The 24,837-nt window shown below is 36.6% G+C and overlaps 1 protein-coding gene across 24 annotated transcripts in view; it reads right to left on the bottom strand.

Moving 5' to 3' along the window:
* Positions 1-24,837, bottom strand: part of ATP2B2 (ATPase plasma membrane Ca2+ transporting 2) — a 421,948-nt gene that overhangs the window by 104,609 nt on the left and 292,502 nt on the right. For all 24 annotated transcript variants that reach the window (XM_068695120.1, XM_068695119.1, XM_068695126.1 and 21 more), the window contains 3 exons: positions 24,631-24,828; positions 1,282-1,539; positions 93-218 (listed from right to left, as the gene is read on the bottom strand). In XM_068695120.1, the coding sequence (XP_068551221.1) occupies positions 93-218; positions 1,282-1,539; positions 24,631-24,828 (582 nt within the window). The remainder of the gene's footprint in view (positions 1-92; positions 219-1,281; positions 1,540-24,630; positions 24,829-24,837) is intronic.

Below are 24,837 nucleotides of genomic sequence, written 5' to 3'. Positions count from 1 at the left end.
AAAACCTGATGCTGTAGAGAACCAAATCAAAACAAAACATGAACAAAGCTGTACATAAAAGATAAACTCAGAAAGAATTCAGACAAATTTACCTGACAGTAGCATTGGATCTTTGTCAACAGATTTGCGGACTTGATCTGACTCTCCAGTTAAAGAACTTTCATCAATTTTAAGATCATTTCCTTGAATAAATATCCCATCGGCAGGTAGGAGATCACCTTTCAGTAAAAAAAAAAAAAAACAATGGAAAACCAGTGATTTAGTAAGTGCTTTTATAATTACATAATTATTTCTATGATAAAATTACAACAATAATTACATTAAAATGTAAAATGAAAGCAAATATGAAAGTGCAACCATATCAGATCACATCAGCCACATTATTATAATCTCATAGAGAATAACCTCTGCGTTGCAAATATTTTTTGCTTAACGTTACACCAGAATCAGAATGCATCACACTTAACATACAATGAATAATCACCTAGACTAGGAAGGGAGTGATCTTTTTAACATGACAGAAAGGTTGTTCTGTCAAACTTCCTAAGAAAAAACAGCAGCTAATAGACAGTTAAGCAGTCTCTCTCCTTTCTGCTCTCTGGATGCTCTCCTGCATCTAAACCTAGGAGAGACTTGACCCAGGAGAGACTGGACGCCTGTTGGAACAGGCTGTAATTTTCAGGTTGAATTAGACACAGCTAACAGAGTTCCTGCAAAGATTTTACAATTCACCAGAGCATGGGGAGAAAAATGGGGGGGGGAGGAAGAGGGGGGTGCATCCCTTATGGTATATAATTATATGGCATCCACCCACTAGTAACACCCAGTTTGTGGACACTTACAGGATCCATAGTTTTGGAGCAGCCTACCAACTAGGGTTAGCACAGGGGCATGATTCCCTTTCAGAAAGCATTTAAAATTGCTTCATATTCATACCTCATATTCATAACTGGACAGATTCCAAAAATTCCAAATACTGTAATCCTCCATGAAAGAGAATTACCATTGTAAGAACAGTTCTTGTCCTTGTCAGTGAAAGGAAATGAAGCTTACAAAAATAAAATTAATTACCAAGTGTAATTTTACTGCATGTATTTTAGGTCAAGTTTTTCTTTTGCCCTCACAGCATAATTATTACTATACCATGGATAGTAATGATACCAAATTATTCTGGTTTTGAATTAATTCCAGTGAAGTGAGTTCAAAATATCCTCTATTTGGCCAGGAAGGGAGAAGGGAAATAAAGTTCAGAAAAGTAGTTATCGATTTGACGAAACTTACCATATTTCACCTGTGCAATGTCACCAACTACTATCTCTGCCACTGGGATTTGGATAACCTGTCCACCTCGGACAACAGTAAATTTCTGTTCCTGCTCAATACGACTTTGAAGCCCACGGAACTGCTTCTCCTTGCTCCAGTCATTGAAGGCAGTGACGAGCACAACACAGATAACAGAGAGAAGGATGGCAGCACCTTCAATCCAGCCAGCTTCAGCCTCACCCTCATCTTCAGCTCCTCCTGTTGCAGTACCACATCCTACCAAGACAATATTATGACTCATTCAGTCAAGCAAAGATCAGTTGTATTACATTTATCACAAGAAAATCTTGCTGTGAAATGGCAACAAAATGCAAACCAAACCAATGGGTAAAGGCGGCATCAATTCTGTTGTCTAATAGGACTCAGGCTTCACCTGAGCCATCTAACATTCCCAGAAATCAGGAGGACTTAAAAGTGGCTCCTAATACTAAAACAACTAATACCATAAATCAGTTGAAAGTGATACAATTCAATTAAGAATAGAATTATATAAATTGAAGGTTGGGAAAACAAAAAAAAAAATGCTTGAAAAGCTACACATGTGATGTAACTTATATACTCATGACTTAACTCTAAATTTTCATTTTAGAAATAGGATACATGAGTAATAACTGCAACAATGAAGTAATCAAATTTCTGAAGATTGCCTGAATTGATTAAGGGTAAACATTACAAATAGAGATACTGTTTTATCTAACCTACCATTTAATATTTATTGCTTGGTATTTGACCTAGTTTTATCAAGCATAAGAGAAAGATTGTATACCTTCCTAAAAAAGATTAAAGAAATAATTTTCAATATAATTTCTAAACAGTCTCAGCTAAATGCCCTCATAAAGAACACTTGCATAAAAAAACTACTCTGATCAACTAGCATATTAGTATTTAAACGTAATAATGAAGGGCATTAGGGAACATTCAGAAAAATAAAAATCTAATATAAATTCATCAGCAACCCAATTAATAACTAGTAATTGATATAACATAATCAGTATCTTTCTTACAGAGGAATATAGGGCATATTTGTAGAAAAATAAGTATATTATTTCTGATACAAGTATAATAGTATTTAAAAAGTACATTCTAAGTATTACCTGAACTAATACTGAGATATTTTATTAACTAGTGTTAATTATTTATTTCCAAGTAATACACAATTAAGATTTGAATACATTTCCTAGACAAAATTTACAAAATAAAACTAATCTAGATGTCCTCTTTAATGAAACAAGCCCTAAAAAAATAGTTCATGACAGTGGATAGCAAAGCATGCTTACTGGAATCACAAAATTCAGAGATTTCACAACCTAAAGGGGAGAAAAAAAGAACCCAATCCAAGCAAAAGAGCCTTCTCTCCTGAGTGACAGAGAGAGAAAATGAACCTTTTAATTTCTCATGAAGAACTGAACAAGGTAGGCGTTTGACATCAGTTTTCCATCTTCCTCAGGTACCAGGGAGTTTAGCAATTTCACAACTGTGCTGCTTCCATCTATGACTAAAGTTTAATTTTGGTATATTCATCACCTGACACTAGAGGAAATTAACAAGCAATTTAATTTCTATTTTTAATCTGGAGAGGTTTCCCTGTAACATAAGCATCATAATTCATTAACCAGCTGAGTAATTACTCTTGCGTGTGAACAGTAACAAAATTACCAAAAAAAGTCAAAGGAAGATGTATTAAAGACTAAGCCTCTACTAAGTGAACAGAAGAAAATTAAAGTGAGTTTTTACCAGTGCTTGCTGCAGTTTAAACTCAGATTTAACCTAAAACTCAGATTTAACCTAATTGTAAGGCAAAGCACACTCCCAGAAGAAAGGGCTTTCCTGGCAGGGATGCCTTCAGACAGATGACCTAAATGAATCTTTATATGCAGGACAAGAACGTTGCTGAAAATACTGTTTTTACAGCACCCAAGAAATTAAGTAATTTTTTAAATTATTATTATTATTATTTTTTAAAGTTCAGTGCCTTGAGTTGCTTAAAACCAGTCACAAATGCAACTTATAAACTCACAGGTGCAATGTCTTCCTTAAGCAGAACATTACTTGGGAAGGACTGATGGAATTTGTTTTGTTTAACCTTTAAATCATCTTAATTGGTCCATGTTACATTTTAGATTCCTTTTCCAAATCAGTAAATTCACTTTTGCCTTGAGTAGATTATACTGTTTCCCAGCACACATAATTCTGTTTTAGCAAATGTAAGACAAAAATTCACTACTCATTTTTCATTAGATATGATTTAAAATGAAGAAACAATATCCTATTCTTTTTAACAGCATACATCCTCTCTTCTTTCTCACAAAAGAAACATATGCTGGTCTAACACAAAGATTGATTTTGTTTTCTTTTTGGATTTTAAAGTCCTCACCACTTGAAATTTAGTCTATCTTGTGTAAAAGTGCAAATAAGGTGGGCGATCACATGGCCCAGCTTAGCTGACAACAGTAACAGGCCAATTCCCCGTAAGGGTGACAAGGAACAGCTCAACTCTGGGACAGTTATATGGGGGTAATATTTACTTTAATCTATAGCATGCCCTCCCCTGTGCTTTCACTGAAAACTGTCTTTGATTTCTGCATAAAGATTATTTATAATTTATAACACACTATTTTCTACTAGAACAAGAATTATGTAATACTTAAATACCTAAATTTTTAAAATCAGACGTTTGAAAGCTGTGCTTTGTCCTTCATTACAAGGAACCCATTCTGTCTCTGGACATACATAAGCTTATTCTGTTATTGGAAGAGCAGAATACCCTGTCACTACAGCAGAAAGCTGCCAGTTTTTGCAAGTCTTTTACAAGTCCTTGCTATTTTTCCAAAGAACCAATAGGTCTTATTACTGCCTTTTGGATGTGTCAGAGAAACAAAACCCCTATTAGTCAGTGTACTCAAACCCTATATTAACACATTGTACCTTGAATAGCTTGGAGAATAATATTTCTGAGAAAATAAAAACAAAAAGCATTCTGATACACAGGCATAAAATAAAAAATATATGTTGACTTAAGTAATGAAATTTATCTTGTGTAGGTGTTATCAGAACTGATTTCTACATTAATATAAACAATACCATTCCCAGTATGTTCATATAACCAGGAAAAGTAGCCTAATGTAGAATGTAAATAACACAAGACAATATCATGAAGATGAAAGGAATTGTGTTTACCTGTCTCATAGATTATGCACAAGCAAAGAACATGTTTCTCTCTTTGTATTAAGGCTGAAAAAAATGTTTGTAAGAAAGAAAGGAAATGTGGAGGAAACACTGAACTTAAACCAAGTTCTTGGAAAGCATCCCTGAATTTGACAAGCTTTAGCACTGAATGATGATTCATGATTCTAGCTTTTAAAATGCTGAGAAAATTCTCCAAAACCTTTTGGAAATCTTGAAAGTTCAAAAATGGTTCATTTATTTTCTGTTCAGCCAGATGATAGTAAATTCAGATGGAGGAAAAGTCTGTGGAGGGAAGGAGGGAATTCTTGGAGTGAGACCCAGGAGTAATTAAACTGACAAGCATGGTCAAAAATAAAAGTTAGTCTTTTAGATGGATGCAAGAGATTGTGAGGTGCTTTACAGAGTTCAGAACGCTCCTTGGTTGAGATGCAGTTTAGCTTCTATAAATAAACTATAAAGAAGCATTGCTTCTTAGTGATCCATTGATCCAGGTTATCTGACACACTGAGTGAATTCACCCATAGAGGTGACAGGGAGCAGACAGCTCACTCTGTTTTTATTCAGAATGACCCAACATTATAATAGTGAGCCAATGTTTGAGAGACATGAATTGATTACTTTTTCCTCAGAGGATCAGGACTCTGGAACACAATTTTAAAGACCACAAAGAGGTTGATAATACACAAATGGGGATCTCACTCCTTGACCAGTCTGCAGGCTGGCTGACCATGCCCTCTTCTAAACACCATGAACACCACATGAGTGTTCCTGTCTGCTCCACAAGTTCCCTCACCTTGTCTTCGTGTTTTGCAGTCCCACAAATGAAACAGGATGAAAGTGCTTGATAAATTAATGCCAAATGCGCACACCATTCTTTCTTACTGTTAGAATGAACTGTAGCCACTTCAAGTAAAGAAAGCACGCAATACTTACAGATAGGATTGCTGAACAGATTTTTTTAATAAAGATTTACAGACAAGCAGGATTTAAAAAATGCAACCTGCCCTTCAAGAGATGACCTGTCAGGAAACATTTTATTGACCTATGCTGTGTTCTTGCTTCAACATTGTTTTAGAAACGTTTCCTTTTAACAGAGAAGGGAAAAAAAAAAAAAAACTTGCATCTCTATTGGTATATATTTGTAGAATTCTTTCTCATATAATAAAGGGGAAAAAAAATCTCTCTTTGGCTATTATATCATGAATAAAAAATAATCTAGAAATTCTAGAATGACTTTATACGGGGCTTATATGGCAAGGTGTTGGTAGCAGGGGGCTGCAGGAGTGGGAGCAGTTCTTGAAGAGCTGCTGCCTGTGGGCAGCCCACACAAGACAGCTCAGGAAAGACAGCATCCCATGGGAGGGACCCTATGTGATGTGGGGACTCCACAAAACGTGGAGTTTTGTTTCTCAGAGGCAGAGAGGGACTGAGAAGGAGCAGTACAGACAAAGCATTAAGGACTGACCCCAGCACTGTTCCTGTGCTGCTGGAGGAGAAGCAGAAGAGAGTGGATGAGGGAAGGTTGTTTTAATTTGCTTTTGGTTCTCACTGCTCTTGTCTGTCAGCAATAGATAATAAATTACATTAATAACCCTCATGCTGAGGCTGTTTTGCCCACGACAGTAACTGGTGGAGCAGTCTCCCTGTCCTTATCTCAACCCATGTGATTGTTCTTCATCATACATTTCTCCCCCTGTTGTTCTGAGGATGGGAGTGATTGAGCAGTGTGGCAGGGCATGCACCAGCATGAAAATACCACAAACATATATGAACTTTTGGGAACAAACTGTCTGTATTCATAGGACAAAAAAGTGCTTATACTTTTTAACTATTCATCTATTACTATCCTTCCTTTCTGTTGTTTGCAGAGTGATACAGTAACAACTTTATAGATATAGGGAAAGTAAGGCATATAAATAAGACACAAAAGAGGAAATGATAATATGCTTAAGTAGAATATACAAAATATAATTTCAAGCATCTAGTGGCAATTAGAAATGCTTATATAACCCTCAAAAATTTTGTTAAGGTCTAAGATTGCTATTATGTTTTCCCAGGATTGTACTTTGCTCCTGATGTTACTGAAAAACATGCCTGCAGTTTCATTATTGAAAGGCACAGACTGAAAAGCCTCAAAAAAGTATTAATGTGCGTATGTGTGATTTGTAGTAGGGTTTTAGTGCAACATGGTGAATTGTGAAGTATTCATTTAAAATTATGTTTAACATGGGTCATATCTGTCAGAAAGTTCAATTAAAAAAAAAAAAGCAAACAAGTTTTTAATATGAGGCTATTTTCTGCCATAACTATGAACATATGCCATGTGTGTATCATTCCCAAAAGACTCATCCTCATGAGATGGAAAATGCATACTCAGTTTGAAACTGCGATTACGCAGATTTGACTGCAAGTCAAGAATGTAAAGGGCTGTAACTCCCTTGGCGTAGAAAAAGCAGATGAAGTCATAAAATGGATGAGTTTATTCCCCAGGCACATGAAGGTACAGGTGAGCTGAACCCCCTGCGGGACAGCGGGATGTTCTGAAGCACCAATGGGGAACGATATGCCTGCGCCCGTCATGAAACTTCTCAAAGGAACATTATCAAAAACTTGTGGAAAAAGAAGAGAATTTTAAAAGCTTAAAATTTGAGCAGAAATAGGTCAGCAAAGACCGTTGAAAGAGGTTTCTATAGAAAGGAGATGAAGGGAAGACAGAATCTGGGGGTAAAGAGGATTCAGGAAAAAGGGTGGAAAGTAATTCAAACCAGAACATGTGGTCAGTTCATCTGAAGTGACGGCAACCTGCGTTTCAGTCTCATCAGAGATTGCAAGCAACCTGAGCACAAAAGATATGGGCTAAAAAAATCCAAGAACACTGAGCACGCTGCCTGTGCTGTACCCTTTTAGGCACTTACATAAACTCCAGTAACTTCAAAATTAACCTGAGAAGCCTATTCTGCATTAGCAGTATTTTAATTATATGTAAGGCTTTAGGAAGTAAAAACAGGGTAGCAAGGCACAGGATATTAAAAAAAAAAAAAAAAAAAAAAAGGAAAAGGCCACACTCATAGCCAGAGAGCATCATCTGACAATTTACTAGGCTTGTTTCCTGTTGGGATACCTTTAAGTTCAGAGACCCCATTTCAACACACATATTTTTCATAGTATCTCCACCAAATCAGAGCCAGTACAGAAAGAGGCGTGCAAGCACTGTGCACCTTACAAAGAAGTCTCTAATTTCTAATTAGATTCCTAATAGTTATGAGGAGATTCTTAAAGCTAACTTGAATAGGACAACAATCATAATTACAAGCCAAATAGTGTTAGGCTGGAGCATGGTAATTTTTAAATCAGGAAAAGTATATTTTTAAATTTGTGAACATCTGTATTCCTAGCTAAATCCCAACCTACAGCACATACCTCTCAGCTACTCATTTCAACCTACACATTTCTATTTTTAAGCTGAGAATACCTTGTGGCATTTAAATTCCCTAGGAAAATCTCATACCACCCCCAGAGGTAATTTTTTTAGTCAGTCAAACTGGTTTTGCCATCAGAAAGACAACAGTTCCCATGATAAAAACTTCTTTATTTAATAGCTTCCTGTAAAAGTCATTTTTCCTTAGCTGAAAACTCCAGCACTGATGTTATTAAAGCAACCTGAGCAGCTGTAAGTTACAGCTTTTTTTCATTAATAGCGTTGGGCTTGTTACTAACAGCGTAAGTGGCATTTCTTATTTTATCAAAAACGGGTGGGAAAAGGAACAATAACCGAAAATTATGCAGCAAATATCAAAACTTCCCTTCCTTAATGACTTTTTTAAGCAGGAACAGACCCTGTAGTATTCACTTTTAGGATCTCCTTGTTGTGTTACACCACTTGTCATCACATTGATCCAAAGAGTGGGCCAGGGACCAAACATCACATTGGACCAATGTCATCACATTGGTCCAAAGAGTGGGCAGCCCCTCCATGAGGGAGCATGGCCAGGGCTCTGTCACTTCCAGCACAGGGCAGGATGGCCACAGGGCAGCACCGCAGAGCCACAGCTCATAGCAGAGGTGCAGAAATTACTAGAGCTTCAAAAATGAAAGAAGTTCTCTCTCTTTCTCCCATACTCTCCAAGGACTTATTCAACCATGAAAAACATTTTCTGGTTACTTGTCAGGCTCTGTTCTGCACAAACACATGCTCTTCTGTGACCAGCCAAGCAGAAGGGATGGAGTAAGATCAGATTTATTTTTATAAATATCTGATACATGCATTTCAGGTTTAAGGTGCTTGTATATTCACTAAAAGTGATTTGGGGATGCTTATTTGAAAACAATATTAGAATTCTTCTCGTCGTGATACTTCAGTTAGTTATATAAGGATTTCAGCAAGGAAAAAAAAAAAAGAAAAAAAAGTCCCTGTAGGTTAGTTATATAAGCATCAACTTTAGAGCTCAATATTAAATATTTACACATTTTCAACATATCCCTGCAAGAAAAAAATATCTGAAAGCCCCGAATGCATAGACATTCCTCAGCCTGATCACAAGCATTTGCAAGCAGAGAAACATTAATTTCAATCAACCCGACGTTATCCCTTAATCACTCAGCTTTAATAGGTGCTGTACGTCGAGCAAGATTCCCCCGACTAGCACAAAAGCAATGTATTTTGTAAATACCTGTCGAAGGGATGGTGTCCTAACTCCACCAAAGGCAGCGGAATGGAACAGGATCACAAAACTACTTTTTAAATATTAATACATATTAATTTATATTAATTTCTTAAATATTTATATTTAGTTCTGTTTCCCCGTGTTGCCAATGCAGGGATTTGAATCACAAGTCCTGTTCTCAAGAGTTGCAGGGTAAAACCTTGACATCTGATTGCTAGCATTTTACTGTACATTGCTCAGAGCCAAAAGCATCTGGAAAATGTAGTCACATATTCAATGGGTAAAACATAGTTTTCAAACACAAGGCTCAGACCAAGAAAGTTGTTCTCTGTGATTATTAATACGAGTTCAAGTGCAGTTACTCAACAATGCTTATACGGTCATATCCTAGTGGAGTTTTACTTATGGAATTAATTCTTTCAGAGAACTTCTCCCTGGAAAATATGTGAGAAGATTTCATATTTCATCCCAAAGTTCTAAATCTCATTACCTCATGTCCCCAGCTGAGAGTTGAGCAGTACTTGGCAACCTGCAAATCTATCTAACGAGCAATTTCTAAAAGCAACTCAGTTTTGTCGATGATCTACACATCTCTAATGAAGGGAAGGTATCTATGGGACTTAATTTTTTGCAGTCCAACACAGATTTGTAGAAACCAGATGTAGGTCACTTTACATTATGAAATAATTATTTAATTTACAGGTCCCATGTGACACAAAGTGCACATTCTGCACTTTATAAGTTTGTAATGTGTTGTTACTGAAGCCAGCCCAAGTCTAAAACTTGTGTCATTCATCAATATCACTGACATCCCATAACAAAGCTGCTCCCTAAGCATACTTTGTGAATAGGATTTTGATGCAGTTGAACAAAACCAGAATGAAAGCACTCCTTGGACAAATGTTTGGCTCCAGAAAACTGATGGACCACTTCATCCCATCTTTTTTTTTTTTTTTTTTTTAACTTTTATTTTCCTACTTTTTTTTTCTATTTTTTTCCCCCCTGAATCCACGGTGCATGTAGTATTATTTCCATACTTCTTTTAGACTTACCAGTTCTTTGGCAGAGAGCAATACTTAAATTGGGCTTTCCTCGCTGACCCTGAAAATCTGGGTATGAACCTGTTTTCCTTCTAATTGCTTCTTACAGAGACACCATTTCCAGTATTTCCAGATCTCCACATTGCAATAAAATGTTAATTTACCAATTAAAAAAGGGAGGGGGATGGGAACAGGGGGAAGGGAGAGGACATCACCAGACTAGTGGATGAGCAGAACCTCACAAGTTCTATGTCATTAAAAAAAAAAAACACGGGTCCAAAGATAGAGGGAAGAGTCAGAAAGACTCTTTTTTCTGACTGTATACCCAACCAGAAGCTGAGAATCAAGAAGCGTGTAATCAGAAAGCTTCAGAAAAGGCAAAACCTACTAAATAAAAATTTAATGTAACCTTGAATAATCTTGAAGTACACCACTTGTAAGCATTTTAGAATATGGTTAAAAAAAAACAAAAAAAAGCATATCACAAAACAACCAATTCAATATATTCTCATCTCAATACTTACAAAAGAGCAGTTATGTTCACCAATTATCTTTACAGTAAACATGTTTGTTGTGTGATCCAGTGCAAATTTGCAAAACAAGTGTTTTCACACCTCATCAAAAATACTCCTCCCACAATAATAAACAATCATAAACAGTTTCACAGGAATTGCTAAATATATGAGCAAAAACTTCTTAGAAGATGACAAAATAATGAAATTAAATAATCAGTCTTCTATTAAATTCTGCAAATAATTAATTATTTAGATGTTAATGCAGAGAACTAAAGACCATCAGTCAGAGTCTAAGGTTCCCAGTAAGGATAACATATTCCATAGAGTTATGGAATTGGAATATGGCTTGTCTACCCTAGGAAGGCTGTACTGGGATAATGTAACGAGCATCTCTAGTAAAGATATAGCTTACAAAAATCTTAGTATCTCACAAAAATCTGTTTTTTGATTTAAAAAAATCTGTTTTTTGTGTTTTTTTTGTGTGTGTTTTTTTTTTTTAAAAAAAAAGCTAGCAAAAATTTGTTAGCATAATCTATAAACATTTGATAAAGAAATACATACTTATTATTTACCTGTGTCTACAGAGTAATTGAAAATATTTAATTCAAATGTAAAACAACAACAACAACAAACATTTATCACATGAAAATCTTTTGCTGTAACATTTCATTTCAGAACAAATATCAATGTCCTCAATTAAATTTCTGGTTAAGATAGAAAGTTAGATAGAAAGTTTCTTTGCATTCATCCCGGGTATATAAAAATGCAGTTATGAAATTCTCCAAATTTAAGTCACTATTCCAAGAATGTGGTGTAGGCGTGCATGGTCTTAAGCTTAAGCATGCTTGCTCATTCAATTTAGACTTTTTTCTACAGAAAAGCACTGAGAAAAATGGAAGATGTTGGTTCAGTTGCAATGCAGAATAAAAATATATACCAATAATTTGCACTGCAGTTTTGTTTAGTGGCCAGAAAACCTGAGAGTAAGGGTTTCTGGAGATAGCTCTCACCTGATTTGACTGTAACAGAAAAGTGCTTAAGTTTAGACGGCACCAACAACAGGGCAAAACAATTTATAGTTATAAAGAACACGGAGCACAATTAAGGGATTCCCCTGAGATGATGTTATTCAAGTGTCAGAACTATGAGAAAATGGAATGTAAAAGACAAACTCAATTTGAAAGATATATGTACTAAATTGGATTAATAATTTAGGAGACTGTGATCTCAGGGAACTGCACGGGTTTTGAATGACTTTTCTGGAATGCTAATATGAACGTCACTGGAGAACTCAGAATAAAATTATGAGGGAAAGGAAGGCCTTTTTTTCACAATCATATATCCTAAGACCAAACTTAGAAGAGGCTACCATGCCAATGCAAACAGCACATTATGAATAAAATTGATAGGAAGGAATTAGAAATTCTATTAGCTTGATACTAGCAGTGAAGTGGCTGTCCACATAGTGACATTTTTTCGCTCAGATACAGTTAAAGAAGTTGGATTTAGAATTCTACCCTTGCATTAAAAAAAAATAAAATCACGCACAGGAAACACTGCAACTACTGGGATAAAGTTATCTTAGCCTTATTAAACACAAATTGCCCACTTAGGGCCTGAACACACTACTGAAGAAAAAAGATTTATAATCTCAAGAAAATATAGTATGTTTGGAGTTAGAGTCATCTAGGCTTTCTTTGTATAAACAGGTCAGAAAGATAAAGCTGTTGTCATTTAAGTTAGGTTCTAGAAACAGGAGGAATGCTCCCATTTGTCATGTAGCAATCCCTGAAGATCTCCAGTACTTCCTAAGTATAGTTGGTTGGAGAGGAGGATTTGAACACTTCCTCAGCTACCGCTCCCAGAACAGATCACTGGAAGCACACAAAAACACAAAAGCCCATGAAAATAAACAAATGCTTAATTGCAAAACCAGCTATCATCAAGGCTCTTGACTTTAAATCAACATTTCCCCAAGTATAAACCTGAGAAAAAGTTTAAAAATTAATACAAATCAAAAAATATATATATTTCCAAATACATAACCAGATTAGAGCTTTCTTGCTTACACTTCTACTTAATCCTTATAAACAAAGTCCATGCTCTTTCTGTCTGAAGCAGAGCAATCAGAATAGCAAATCATTAAAGAAAGTTTTTAGGATGGCTTCTGCCTGAGTAATGAATGTTTGTACTGTTCCATCATGCTCTGGTTGCACTTTAATACAGACAAAATGTACTACCAAAAATATTGCCTCTCTCCCCCCCCCCCCCCCCCTTTTTTTCTTTAAAATGAGATGTTCTAACCAAGACAATTTTAGAAAAAGACTGTAATTCACAGAAACGCTACCAAAAAGTTGCAAGACTGTATGAAAAGAGTTGACTTTCCCTGGAATACCTGACAGACCTTTCATCAGGGCTTCTAAAAAAATCAAATGGGAGCACAACCTGAATATGCAATTGCTGACTGATGCGCTTCTTCATACATCTGGAACACTTAAAGAGTAATTGTCAACTCTTTATAACCTACAAGCCCTGCAGAGAGAGTTTAAGGTTACTAAGAATAGGTTACTGATTTTTATTAGACCCCTTCAAAGTAATTCATGGATTCTCTGAGGTGCGCAGACCACAGCTTGAAAGCCACTGATTAAGAAAATTTGCAACTGAGTAGGCTTAAGCAACCCAGCACAGCTAAGATACTGCAAAATCAGAAAATTAAATCAACACTCGTTTTTGTTAGGCACGCCAATGTGCCTTAGATCCAGTTCTTGAAACACCTCAGCCTCTTCCCGTGCAGTGACTCCATCGCTCAATGGTCATATTCATAGGAACAAGAGAGCTGGGTTGAGAGAGATACTGGAGATTTATAGACCTCAGCCACAAAATCAGCTCATAAACTAAAGTGTTTATTACTTGTATTAAATCCCTCGTCTTCATTACTTCGTGCTATAAAGCTCTAAGTGGTGAAAATTCATGTTAGTAAAAGATTGAACTTTATATCATAATTTCTTGCACCATTAAAAAGTTCTATCAACACCAGTAAGCAGTGTGCCCATGTAAAAGTAGATTTACAGTGCAAACCTAGGTGGTAAGGAAACATGTTTCTGGACGACATGTTTTCTCCAGTTTAGTTTCATCTCAAATTGCACTTCCAGTCTGTGCACTCCCCAAAAGTACTCTGCAATGTGAATTAAAGCATGTTATCTGGAGACAAACAGGAGATGTGATTTCTAAAGTATGCTGGGGATCCAAACTAAAACATTAAAGTAGACCAAGCCTTCATTCACTGCCTGTTCTTACCATGGCTCAGCTCGACCTGCTCTGTGCCTGAGAAAGATTTCCAAAAAGTCAGGTGCATCTATGTAGATTTGAAGTTGAGAGATTTTAAAATTATTTACCCAAGATGCCAATTTAGTGCCTTAGTACATGTGCACATACTTGGTGTTGATTTTAAAATATTTTGTCTGAAAGGCCTGCTTTGTTTTTACCAGATTCTCCGGAAAAACAGAAGCAGCAAAGTGCTGTATCGGTGTTTAAAAGATTATACCTGGTTATGTTTTGTTTTCCAATCATCTCTGGTAAACGTTTTCCATGCAGGCTTTGTTTTTTCACACAATTTGATTTCATGCAGACTAGTGGACAAACAGCACCCTCCTTTGAAACTGTAGAAACAATCCTATCACCTGACCCAAAAATGCTTTCAATTAAAAAATGGGCACATAATAAATAGGTGTTTTGGGGAATTTGAAATGTATTTGAGATTCTAAAACTGCTGATTTAGATCTGATTTCTGAATTCACAATTGAGTAAGAGACCAATCAGTATTGCTGTAGCTCATACTGTTTTATTTTGTAAGCTATTAGTGTTAACCTTTGGCAATGGAGATATTTTCTGAGCTTTTGGCTTGTTATTGTTTTAGGAAAATTCTGTTTGTTTTGTTAATCACCAGATAAATTATTTTAAGAGAATTGTGGCTCCCTCTGTCAAGTTCAGTCTATTAACAGTATTCCTCTGTATTACTAATGTTTACATTTTATATTTCTACTGAAAAAGCTGAGTAAGTTCGCATGAACACATTGCTATTTATAATTGTCTTCAAGTAGTTAAAATATGGCTGAAAATATGGTATGATAAACTGGTTTTCATACCCACATAAGATAAAACAAGAAGGCAATGTGTTTAAATTCTTACAAGAGACATCTAGGTTATTCACCAGGAGTAACTGTCTCACTGCACGGATGCTTAAATAAATTATCTTGGAAAGACACAGAATTTCCATTACTGGAAACTTGGAGAAATAAGTATGATAAATTTCTGTCAAGAATGGCTTAAGTATTGTTGATAGTGCTTTTGAGTACAGGGACAGACTAAATGACCTCAAAGATCCCTTCAAATAGGTTTTCTCATATTCTGCCTCTTCTTGTTTGTCTTTGGATGCTTTCATAAGGCTGTGGCTTAACCAGGGAACAGAGACTGGAGCACTCCCTGATTTATAATACCCAGCACTCTTCTCTGCACAGCACTCCTTATATAGGGAGTTCTGGGGAGAATAAAGTAAATACAGCTTTGCTGCTCTGCAAAGGATGAAGACAGACCGACAACGCACGCCCTCCATTTCAGTTGCAGCCCTCCTAGCTTGCTGGCTGTGGGGGATGGTGCTCAGCCCCCTCCCCGCTGCATCCCTGTCCTCAGCACTCCTGCACGATCCCACAGGGACAGCCAAAACAGTGTGGTCCCCCGGCACCCCCAGAGCCAGTTGGTACATGTTGGCAGGAACACCCCACTTTAGCCAGGCCTGTTCCTCTTCTGACACAAGGCAGCAGACACAGACACAGGATGCTGCCCTCCCCAGCTGGCACTTGTTGAGACTGGAGTCCCAGTGGGCTAATTTTGCCTCCTGAGGGGCCTCACAGCTAAAGCTGAGCATCAACTGGAGCCGGGCTCTTCCCTACAAACAAGCCACCAAACCATCCTCGCATGATGCTCTCTATTACCCCTTATTACCCAGGATTCTCAAATTCATATATTTTGGAGACCTGGAATCCTGAATCTGCCCTATCTTTTGAATACAGAAAACAGCCTAAAAGCACCAATTTTTCAGACATGAAATACTGTAATGACCTAATGACAACTTAAATGGGCATGACTTTTTCTTCAAAAAAGCCTTTTACAAGTAGTGGGAGACAGCAAGACAATTTGTGCACAAGAGCTTGGATACACGAATAATAGCTGGATGCTTCAACATTCTCTGTTTTCTGTTCCCAGATATTTATTGCTTGAGTTGAATTAATATATAAAAAAAAATCTAATAACAATAATAATAAAAAACCAGGCTGGGCTAATGTCATTAGAAGCCATATACTGCTTCACCTCTTCCTAGATTTAGGAGGAAGAAGGTTAAATGGGGGGTGCTGGCAGAACAAGCTGTTTGTAAGGAAGGCAAATACCTCTGTGTCTTTCCTGTTTTGCAGGGTGCCAACTGCTTCATCACTTGCATTGTCAGATGGGTTGGACCTTTTTAAAAATCCTTCTGGAATCTCCTGGTTTCTTTTTTATAAAGAGCAATAAACGTATGTGCGTGTTTGCAACATTACTCAAAAGTTGTTTTGGTGCCTCTGACATTAATATATTCTTTGAATTTCATCTAATTTATATAAAAATGGTATTTCCTAATACCTGCGCTTCTACTTTCTCACCTTCTTTTCAGTTTTCTTCCTTGGACATCACAAATAAAACCTCCAGCACACTGACAGCTGGGGCAGTGTTACTTATTTAGTAGCAATGATGGCAAGGATTCCTATTAGGATATATCAGCTTTTAAGGCTGCACTGCCCTTATACCCCCATAATTCGACCTGTTTTTCCATCAGTTTGGTATTCTACAGTGTCTGAAGGAGATTATGTAACACTTACAGAAAAATATACACACATTAGGTTTTTATAGCAAAAACAAAGTCATTTGAATGCTGAGACAAACAGGGGCAGGGGAGGGGTCCAAATCTGTTCTAATTAAGTACTACAGAGAAATTAATTTACAACTAAAACACTCTGAAGAACTATACCTGGTTGGTACAAGGTTACGTTGTACTACACAAATGGTTGACAATCCTTAAAAATTAAAACAAGTGCTTACAGCCTGCAAATAGCACAGATAAAGGATACTGAAACGGCTGCCAGATTTCCCCGCTGTGCCAATGGGTGATTAGTTGACACTGACAGCGAGGATTAGAAGACAGTTCAGCTGTTCCCTTGACCTTTTGAGATATACAAGAGATTTGAAGATGTTTGCTAATTGTTGTTGCATTCAGCAGCTGCAACAAAATTCTGGAAATATTTAAATACTATAAGTAATTATTTGGGGATGCTGGGTTTTTGTTTGTTTGTTTGCACTAACATAGTTTATGAAGTAGGGTCGCAAACCAAGATTCAAATTACTGCACAGTGCTGAAATGAATGAAATTTAGTTCATTTACTTTTAAAAGGCTTCAAATTTTCTACATCACATCTTGCTTTATGGAAAGAACTTAAAGAGATAATGCATTTTCAGTGCACTGCTTGATGAATTTTTTCTTTTTTTTAAATACAAAGTGCACACTGTGGAATCAGCTAACATCTTAAGTGGGCTTCATAGTTGGTGGGCTGGCAATGACTTAAAGTTGCTTATTGTTATATAGTGCTATGATTTTAGGAAATGTGTAAAATAACGTTAACATTAGCCTTACAAACTGGATTTTTATGCTGTCTGCATTTATGCATTCTAATGTACTCTATGGTATCACATATAAAATGTGTTGTTTTTTTTGTGTTTTTTTTTTTTTTTAAAGCAATTTAAAGTTGCCACAAAGAATATATAATTAACTTTATTCAGCTGATTCATTCACTTATCAATCAAATATACTAAATTCATACTTTTGAAATCCAGGAAGACAGATTTTTAGAGACTGGAAGATACATGAAACATCTTCCTCTGGAAATCTTTATGTCCTTGGATCTTTCATTGGCCCTGAGCATTTCTCAGTATGTAAGCCTGGCAAAGGACTTAAAATAGAAAGATATATAGATAGAAAGATAACGCATGCTTCATTAGCTATGCAAGGCCTACTGAATTCAAAGGTTAAAGAAAACGTATGATGAATTCCTAAACACAGACTATATAGGTAAAGAAAAGTAAAAATTGATAAATGCTGCATTAAAACTTCAATTTATATTCAATTACACTCATTATGTCTCACTAGGAAGTAAATGAACTGAACACCTCCTTAAGAGGATGACTCAGGATTTTCATGTGGTTATTTATCTGAGGTTACTTTTAATTAAGTTTAATTAAATTTGGTTAAAGTTCCTCCAATAATCACTGCTATTACTTTAACTTTCTTGAAACAACTGCTTGTCTCATAGGATCATTTGAGCAAAGGGGAAACACAGGTATTTCTTGTTTAAATGACACCTTGAGCTATACATAGATTTTCTACTGCTCGTTTCTAATACTAAGGCAATGCAAATGATCAACATTAATAAAAACAATAAAACCAACATGTTCACATTTGGCAGGAACTGGTTGTATTCTACAGCAGAATTTGACAATATTGAGTACCATTCCCAACAGCAGATGAGCTGGTAGTGCTCCTGCAGAGCTAATCCTGCTATTTAGTTTATATCCAATGTTTGCTTCCTGCCCAAATGACACCTGTGTGTTTCTTCTGAGCCAATATGTGTCTGCATACACAAAAGCATATTTCAAGGTTTCCCCAATGGGCATTTTGGATTTATACAAGGTAAGAATAAGCTGATTTCATCAGAAAAAATGTAAAATTTATAGAATCCCCAGAGAAAAAACAAAAGAACCTACTAAGGCATTGCTTTGTAGAAAGGAAATAGGAAAAGTTTGTGATCTGAGCAATAATTCTAATGAAGAAAACCATTTCTGTGAGAGCAGGAAAAAAAAAAAAGAAAGAAAGAAAAAAAAGGAAAAGAAAAAAGAATTGGATGCTAAAGGACAGACAGATCCCAAATATCAGCTATCAGCTACCTGAAAACACTAAAAAATTGCAGCTCTGTCACAGCTGTTGGCAAAAAAAAAAAAAAAAAAAAAAAAAAAAAAAAAAAAAGGAAGGGAAGCAAATCACATATTAAAACCCCACAAAAAATAGAAGATTTTTTTTTTGTCAAATCCACAGTCAAGTGTGTCATCATACACAGCAATACAGAAAGGGCCTTTTTCCTTGCTCTACCACATTGCCTGAATTACAGAGCCTGCCTGTTCATCTTCTAAGCCTCAGCATTCATCCTCATGAGGAGGTTGGAAAGTGATGCACTGCCTTCCTTCCAAACAGAAAGGAAACACACATCTCTTGCATGCCAATAAATTGAAGAAATTAACCTCTAAGAGTTGTCCCCAGGGCAATACAGCTGTGAGCCATTATTTCTTGTGATAGGGCCAATTTTTTTTTCTTTTCCTCCCTCTCCATTGTCCCATATTCTTAACATGCATCTGATATCTGCCAAATTTGGCATGGCAGGCTGGGATTTCTAGTTCCATCCCCCAGCACAGAGAAAATTTCTCTCTATGCAGAGAAATGCGCACAAGAGCAGAAGACAAACCCTGCACATACACCTGAAGATCGTATGAAATTGGTGTAGGACCTTAGTCGATTGACAAATACAGATAATGGAGGGGCAGACATCACCCTTGGGTTAAAAATAAACCAATAAATAAATAAATGAAAGAAAAATGATTTATGGAAACAGTTCAGTGCTGGATGGGAAACTTCAGTTGATTATACGTGCAACTACAGAATAATGAACAAAATTCTAAATAAAGACTTTAGAGTTTTATCAGAAAGGTAGTATTTCTTATTTTATGCTGGATGCAGGGAATGTCTACTGTGTATCACCAGAAAAAAATTCCCTTTAGAAGGCTAGGTGTCACAGCAGAAGCATTAACACCACCAACTGATGTAAGGAAAAACAAGAGCTGGAACCATGAAGAGATAAAGGCTATAACAACAGCATTTTGAAATGCAGTAAAGGAATAAAGTATTAATTATGTGATATTACTTGGTTTTGTTTGTTTGTTTTTTAAATATAAGAAATCTTATAACATTTACTGTAAGTGCTGGGGGATTGGGACATCTTTATAACATGACCCTGCAGCTGAGCCTTGCTGAAAGCCAGCAGAGTGCCTACTGCAGCTGTTGTGCTCCAGCAGAATTTGCACTGAGAGGAGGGAACTTGCAAAGAGGATTGGATTGACCCAAATCAGCTGAAGTCTTAAAATAAACAAATAAATAAAGTGTACACCGGTATAGACTACAAATTGGATAGAAATTTGTGCCACCTGGTATTCAATTCAGCACTTTCACTCCTAAAAGAAGTTTCTTGCTAGCTGCTTTGTATTCTCATATATATTTATATACTTGTAAATATGAAATGTTTACTTTTTTATATCCTTCTGCAGATACCTGCACTAATCACCGTTCCAAATCTCTCCCACTGTGACATATTTCTACAGAATTGCTCAATGTGATGAAATGTCAAGAGACATATTTTGACTCATGTCTTCACAGGCACAAGAGCAGATGAGAACAGCACAGCACAGTGTTTTGGATCTTAAGCGATAGATCTGCACAAGGTGGTGGTGAGTTGCTCAGGTTGTTCTTTTTTCCCCTTTAAGACATATTTTCACAGATATTTAATCTGAATAATACCTTTACTTCTACGGTAGAGGCATCTACAAGTAGATGCATTTACATCTCTTTGGCAAATACCCCACCAGTGGGCATGTTGGCACTTTCATTTCCATGTCTGACTGTGACTTGCTGTCCCATGCACATGTCCTTGTTCAAGGTCCACATATAAGGAGTATGTGATGTGCTAGGGGCATGCAGAACAGTTGTACCATGAGGACCATCACAACTGGGCAGCTCAGCATGGAAAGAAAATGAGCAACCACCCTCCCCACTGCAGAACAGCTGTACCTTCTCACCTGTACAGGTGCCCTTTCTGATTTAAATCTCCTGTTGACCAAGCAATGGAATATGTTACAGGAATGATAGGGAAATGCCTGGATGGTGAACCAGCAGAAATATTATCTCCTGTAAGAAAACTAAGAGGTCAACAGGCATCCCAGCTGCGGCATATCAACACCACTGCAGGTTAATGCATCTGACTTGGGAGGTTCAGATTTCAGGGTACTGTGCCCTGCTTGTGCATTTGTTCCTGTTCATTAACTTGTTGCATGAATAACAGGAAGGCTAACCCAGCCAAACCTCTGCTGAGCAGTATTGTGCAACAAAAGCTTTGCTTTCAATACAGAGTTTTGCCTTGGGAATTTCAACCGAAACTACCTAAAATCAAAAAGATTACTCTTTTTTTCCTCCTCCACCTAAATTGCAAAGAACTGTACACTAGACAATAGATGTTATGCCTGTGGCTTCCCACTGACAGCTGGGACTTCAAAACATCTCACCTCGGGCTACTTTTTCCCTCAGTTGTAATTCACATAAGGAAACATAATTCAAGGAAGAAAACTTCAACAGCTTGTTGCAGTCATGTAAATAGTAAATGACTGTCAGGCGTTGATATCAGTGGGTTGTGCAACAGGGTAATAGGAGCCACATGTGAAATAAGGCCTGAGGGATGGTAACAAGGGAGAGGATTCAAGGCTCAGAAGTTGCTAGTGAAGGTGTTAACAGAAGGCTGAAAATTTTTAACCAGTTCACACACAACACCAGTAGAGATGGGGGATGCACCATGGCTGGGCAGTACTGCTAATCCACAGGGCAGACTATATCAAGGTGGCTATGGGGAAGAGATCTATGGGGAGGGGATCAAAAAAAAAAAAAAAAAAGAAAAAAAAAAGAAAAAGAAAAAAAAGAAAAGAAAAAAAGAAAATTCCTTCAGCTCCGTAACACTGCAATTTCTCACTTTCTTGGGGGTTCTCACCCAGTCTGAGCTCCCTTTCCCCTTTTTTCCCCTGAGCTCCCTTGTTTCATTTCCACAAGCAATTTGATGGTTTGAGACCACAGTTTAGGTAGCTGATCTCAAGCACCCATTCTTTCTATTTATATACTGGCTTTAAAAACAGCATTGATACTTCTTTAAAAAAATGTATGCAAAAATTATTTCACCACACAGTGATACAGAAAGATAAACATTCAAATACGGTCCTGGACTAACTAATCTACACTGCAAAGACAAACAAACAAACCACCATGTAGCCAGGCTCCCATATATTCATTAAATCCCCTTCACATATCACAGGCTCACTATTATGTTTGCTCAGAGTCTGTAATCTGTTAACCCAGGACACTGAAGGATTTTGTTCCAAGGCACAAAGTATTTTCAGCTTGCTTAAGTCACATCCCTGTGTAATCACCATTAGAGCAGTGACTACATCTGCACCAGCAATTTTCTCTCAAAATACATTTACTGAAACACAGCAGCAGTTTTGCACTTTTTTGAAAGAGTGGAAAAATGATTGTGTGGATCAGTAATGAGAGCAGTAATTGCCACAGGGCTGACAATAATTTATGCAGAAGTTCTCAATTGCTCCTAATGGCCTGTCAGATGGTAAAAGGGAATGCAAAGCAGATCATAAAAACAACTCTAGCGTAGCTTTGGAGAACAGAATTCTTGAAACTTTCACTCTTACTAAGAAAAGTGAAAAATACAGGAGCTGAAGTGGCTTCTGGAGAAGCAATAAAAACAAACTACGCTATTATCTAGTAATTCGCATAGATAAGATTTTATGATAGCAGAAAATTAAAAAAAAAAAAAAGATTGTTTTCCAAGATTCATTCATATCTTAAATGCAGGAGAACAAAATCTTCAGGTACTACCAACAGGAGATTACTACCACTACTAGTTCCAAGGTTGATTGAGGAAGGTAGCTACTGGTTCTTCAAAATCCCAGAAATATTCCTTATTTCCAAAGGTGTAAAGTAAATGCAACTCAGAAAGTAATAACCTACTTACTTTTCTAAAGACAATACCAAACTGCACTAGAGCCATTTGGAAATGCAGTTATACTAGTCAGAGGACTTCCGCTTTGGTAATGTATCAACACGTATAGTTTAAAATTGGAAAACAGTCAGTCCAACACACAGAAAGACATTTAATCTTATAGCTGCCTAACACAAGAAAGCACACAGAGATATGCATACATTACACTGTACTGGTAGCAATTACTGAAGCAATTCAGGCACTCTAATGTGTTTTTGTTTTTTGATCTGTGGATTTTATCCTGTATTCCTCCTCCAAATACAAAAAAAAAAAAAAATGCATCTTGCACTTAAGCTACAGAAACTAATTCCATTACAGCTTCAAAACTTAAAGTCAGTTTCAAAACAAATTGTATCTCTCCTAAAAAATTAAGGAAGACATCAACTTATCATATTAACTAATAAAATATCTTCCAGGAAAACAGTTCTAAAAATGTGGGGAGACCGGAGACCATTGAATGAAATACTGTGCTGTGGGAAAACACAAACACATTTTCCCAGGCTGTACTGTTGAGTTTTTCAGACTGTCCCAGAATTTCAGATGTGTCATACATTCCCATGGGAAAAGAAACATTTTAAATACGATATCAAAATTACAATAATAATAATAATAATAAAAGTAATAATAAAAATCATGGTCTGATGACACAACTCTCCTCTTCCTAAAACCTTGTGACAATCCTATTTTAAAAATATTTTCAAAAAAAAAACGCACAAAGTAAATTTACAAATAAGAGGGCACATTTGTGCCTAAGGGGGAAAAAAAAAAAAAGTTTGCAGAATTGAAATCTTAATTTTGTAAACCATTTTTCATGGTTTATAATGTCCCCAAGGTATCCTGCTATGCCCAGGTATGTGCTAATGAAAATAAATGTTTTCTTCAGTTAAAAAATAAATTACTTCTTTCCCTTCTCATGCCTACATCAGAGACCTGCTGAAATCGATAACAACATATTCAATGCTCAGTGAGAAAGCAACAAAAGATTCCTGATTACATAGAAAAGATTAAAGAATCATAAATATGCTACAAGAGCTACGCATAGCTACGTGCTCGTTCTGCTCGTGAATGGAAAAGGAAAAAGGAAGGGTCTTCAAGGAAAGTAGCCAAAGGAAACTGAAGCAAATGTAAAAAGCATTTCAAGGTTATATTTAGAGGAAGACATTCTTCATACGTTTGCCAAGCTATTCACGTCATTTCACACAGCATGTTTTATCCAGCTTTATAAGTCTATGAGAGAACAGGAAAGAAAAAATCTGGATCGGTTGCCAGAAATGGAAATCTTGCATTTATGCAGAGGAACGAATATTTTAAGCATGTGAATTCAAGAGTACTTTCAAAGGGGGGGGCTTAAAACCTTCTACAGATATTGCAGAAGGATCCTGCAGTTTATAGCTTAGAAGCAGCATGACCTAGCTTCTATTACTCTCTGTCCAGCTAGGCTCACTGGCCTTTAGCTATGTCACTAAAAATACTAAAATGAGTGAACTTCAGTAAATTCAAGTCTTCATCTGGTATAACCCAGCTGAAGACCTGCCCATGTTTATGTACATAGGCTACATCAGTTACATAAGCAACCACATATTTCTCCTCTATAACATGCTAAACAATAATCTAAGATTAATAAACACCAACCACAAGCTCAAACGTGAAAACAAATACTCAAGTTCTATAAGAATATTATGGTTTTAACTCAGCACACGTCACAAAGGTCAACTGTTTGCATAAAGAAATGTCAAGCATGCAAATAATACATCACTACTACTATATAGTGGTAATAGGAACAACTGAAATGGAAATTTCCTGTTGGTGACCTTCTGGAGGGTAGGGATGGAATCAATTTGAGATATAGGACCATTTTCACTTAAATCTATGCAAATTACTTCAATAAAGAGTTTCTTTTTACCTTCATTGCCTTCTCCAGGTGGCTGGTAAAATGAGAGCCCCAAAGATATGATGGCTGCAATTTCCAAGATTATAAGAGTCACGTCCTGCAGCGCTTCCCAGACTAGCTGTAAGAATGTTTTTGGCTTCTTTGGGGGAATGAAGTTTTTTCCAAAAATAAGCTTTCTTTTTTCTAGATCTGCAGCAGTGCCAGCTAATCCTGTAAATT

This window comes from Anas acuta, chromosome 11 (genome assembly GCF_963932015.1).
Source record: "Anas acuta chromosome 11, bAnaAcu1.1, whole genome shotgun sequence".
NCBI lineage: Eukaryota > Metazoa > Chordata > Aves > Anseriformes > Anatidae > Anas > Anas acuta.
This window is presented reverse-complemented; position numbering and strand designations above follow the sequence as displayed.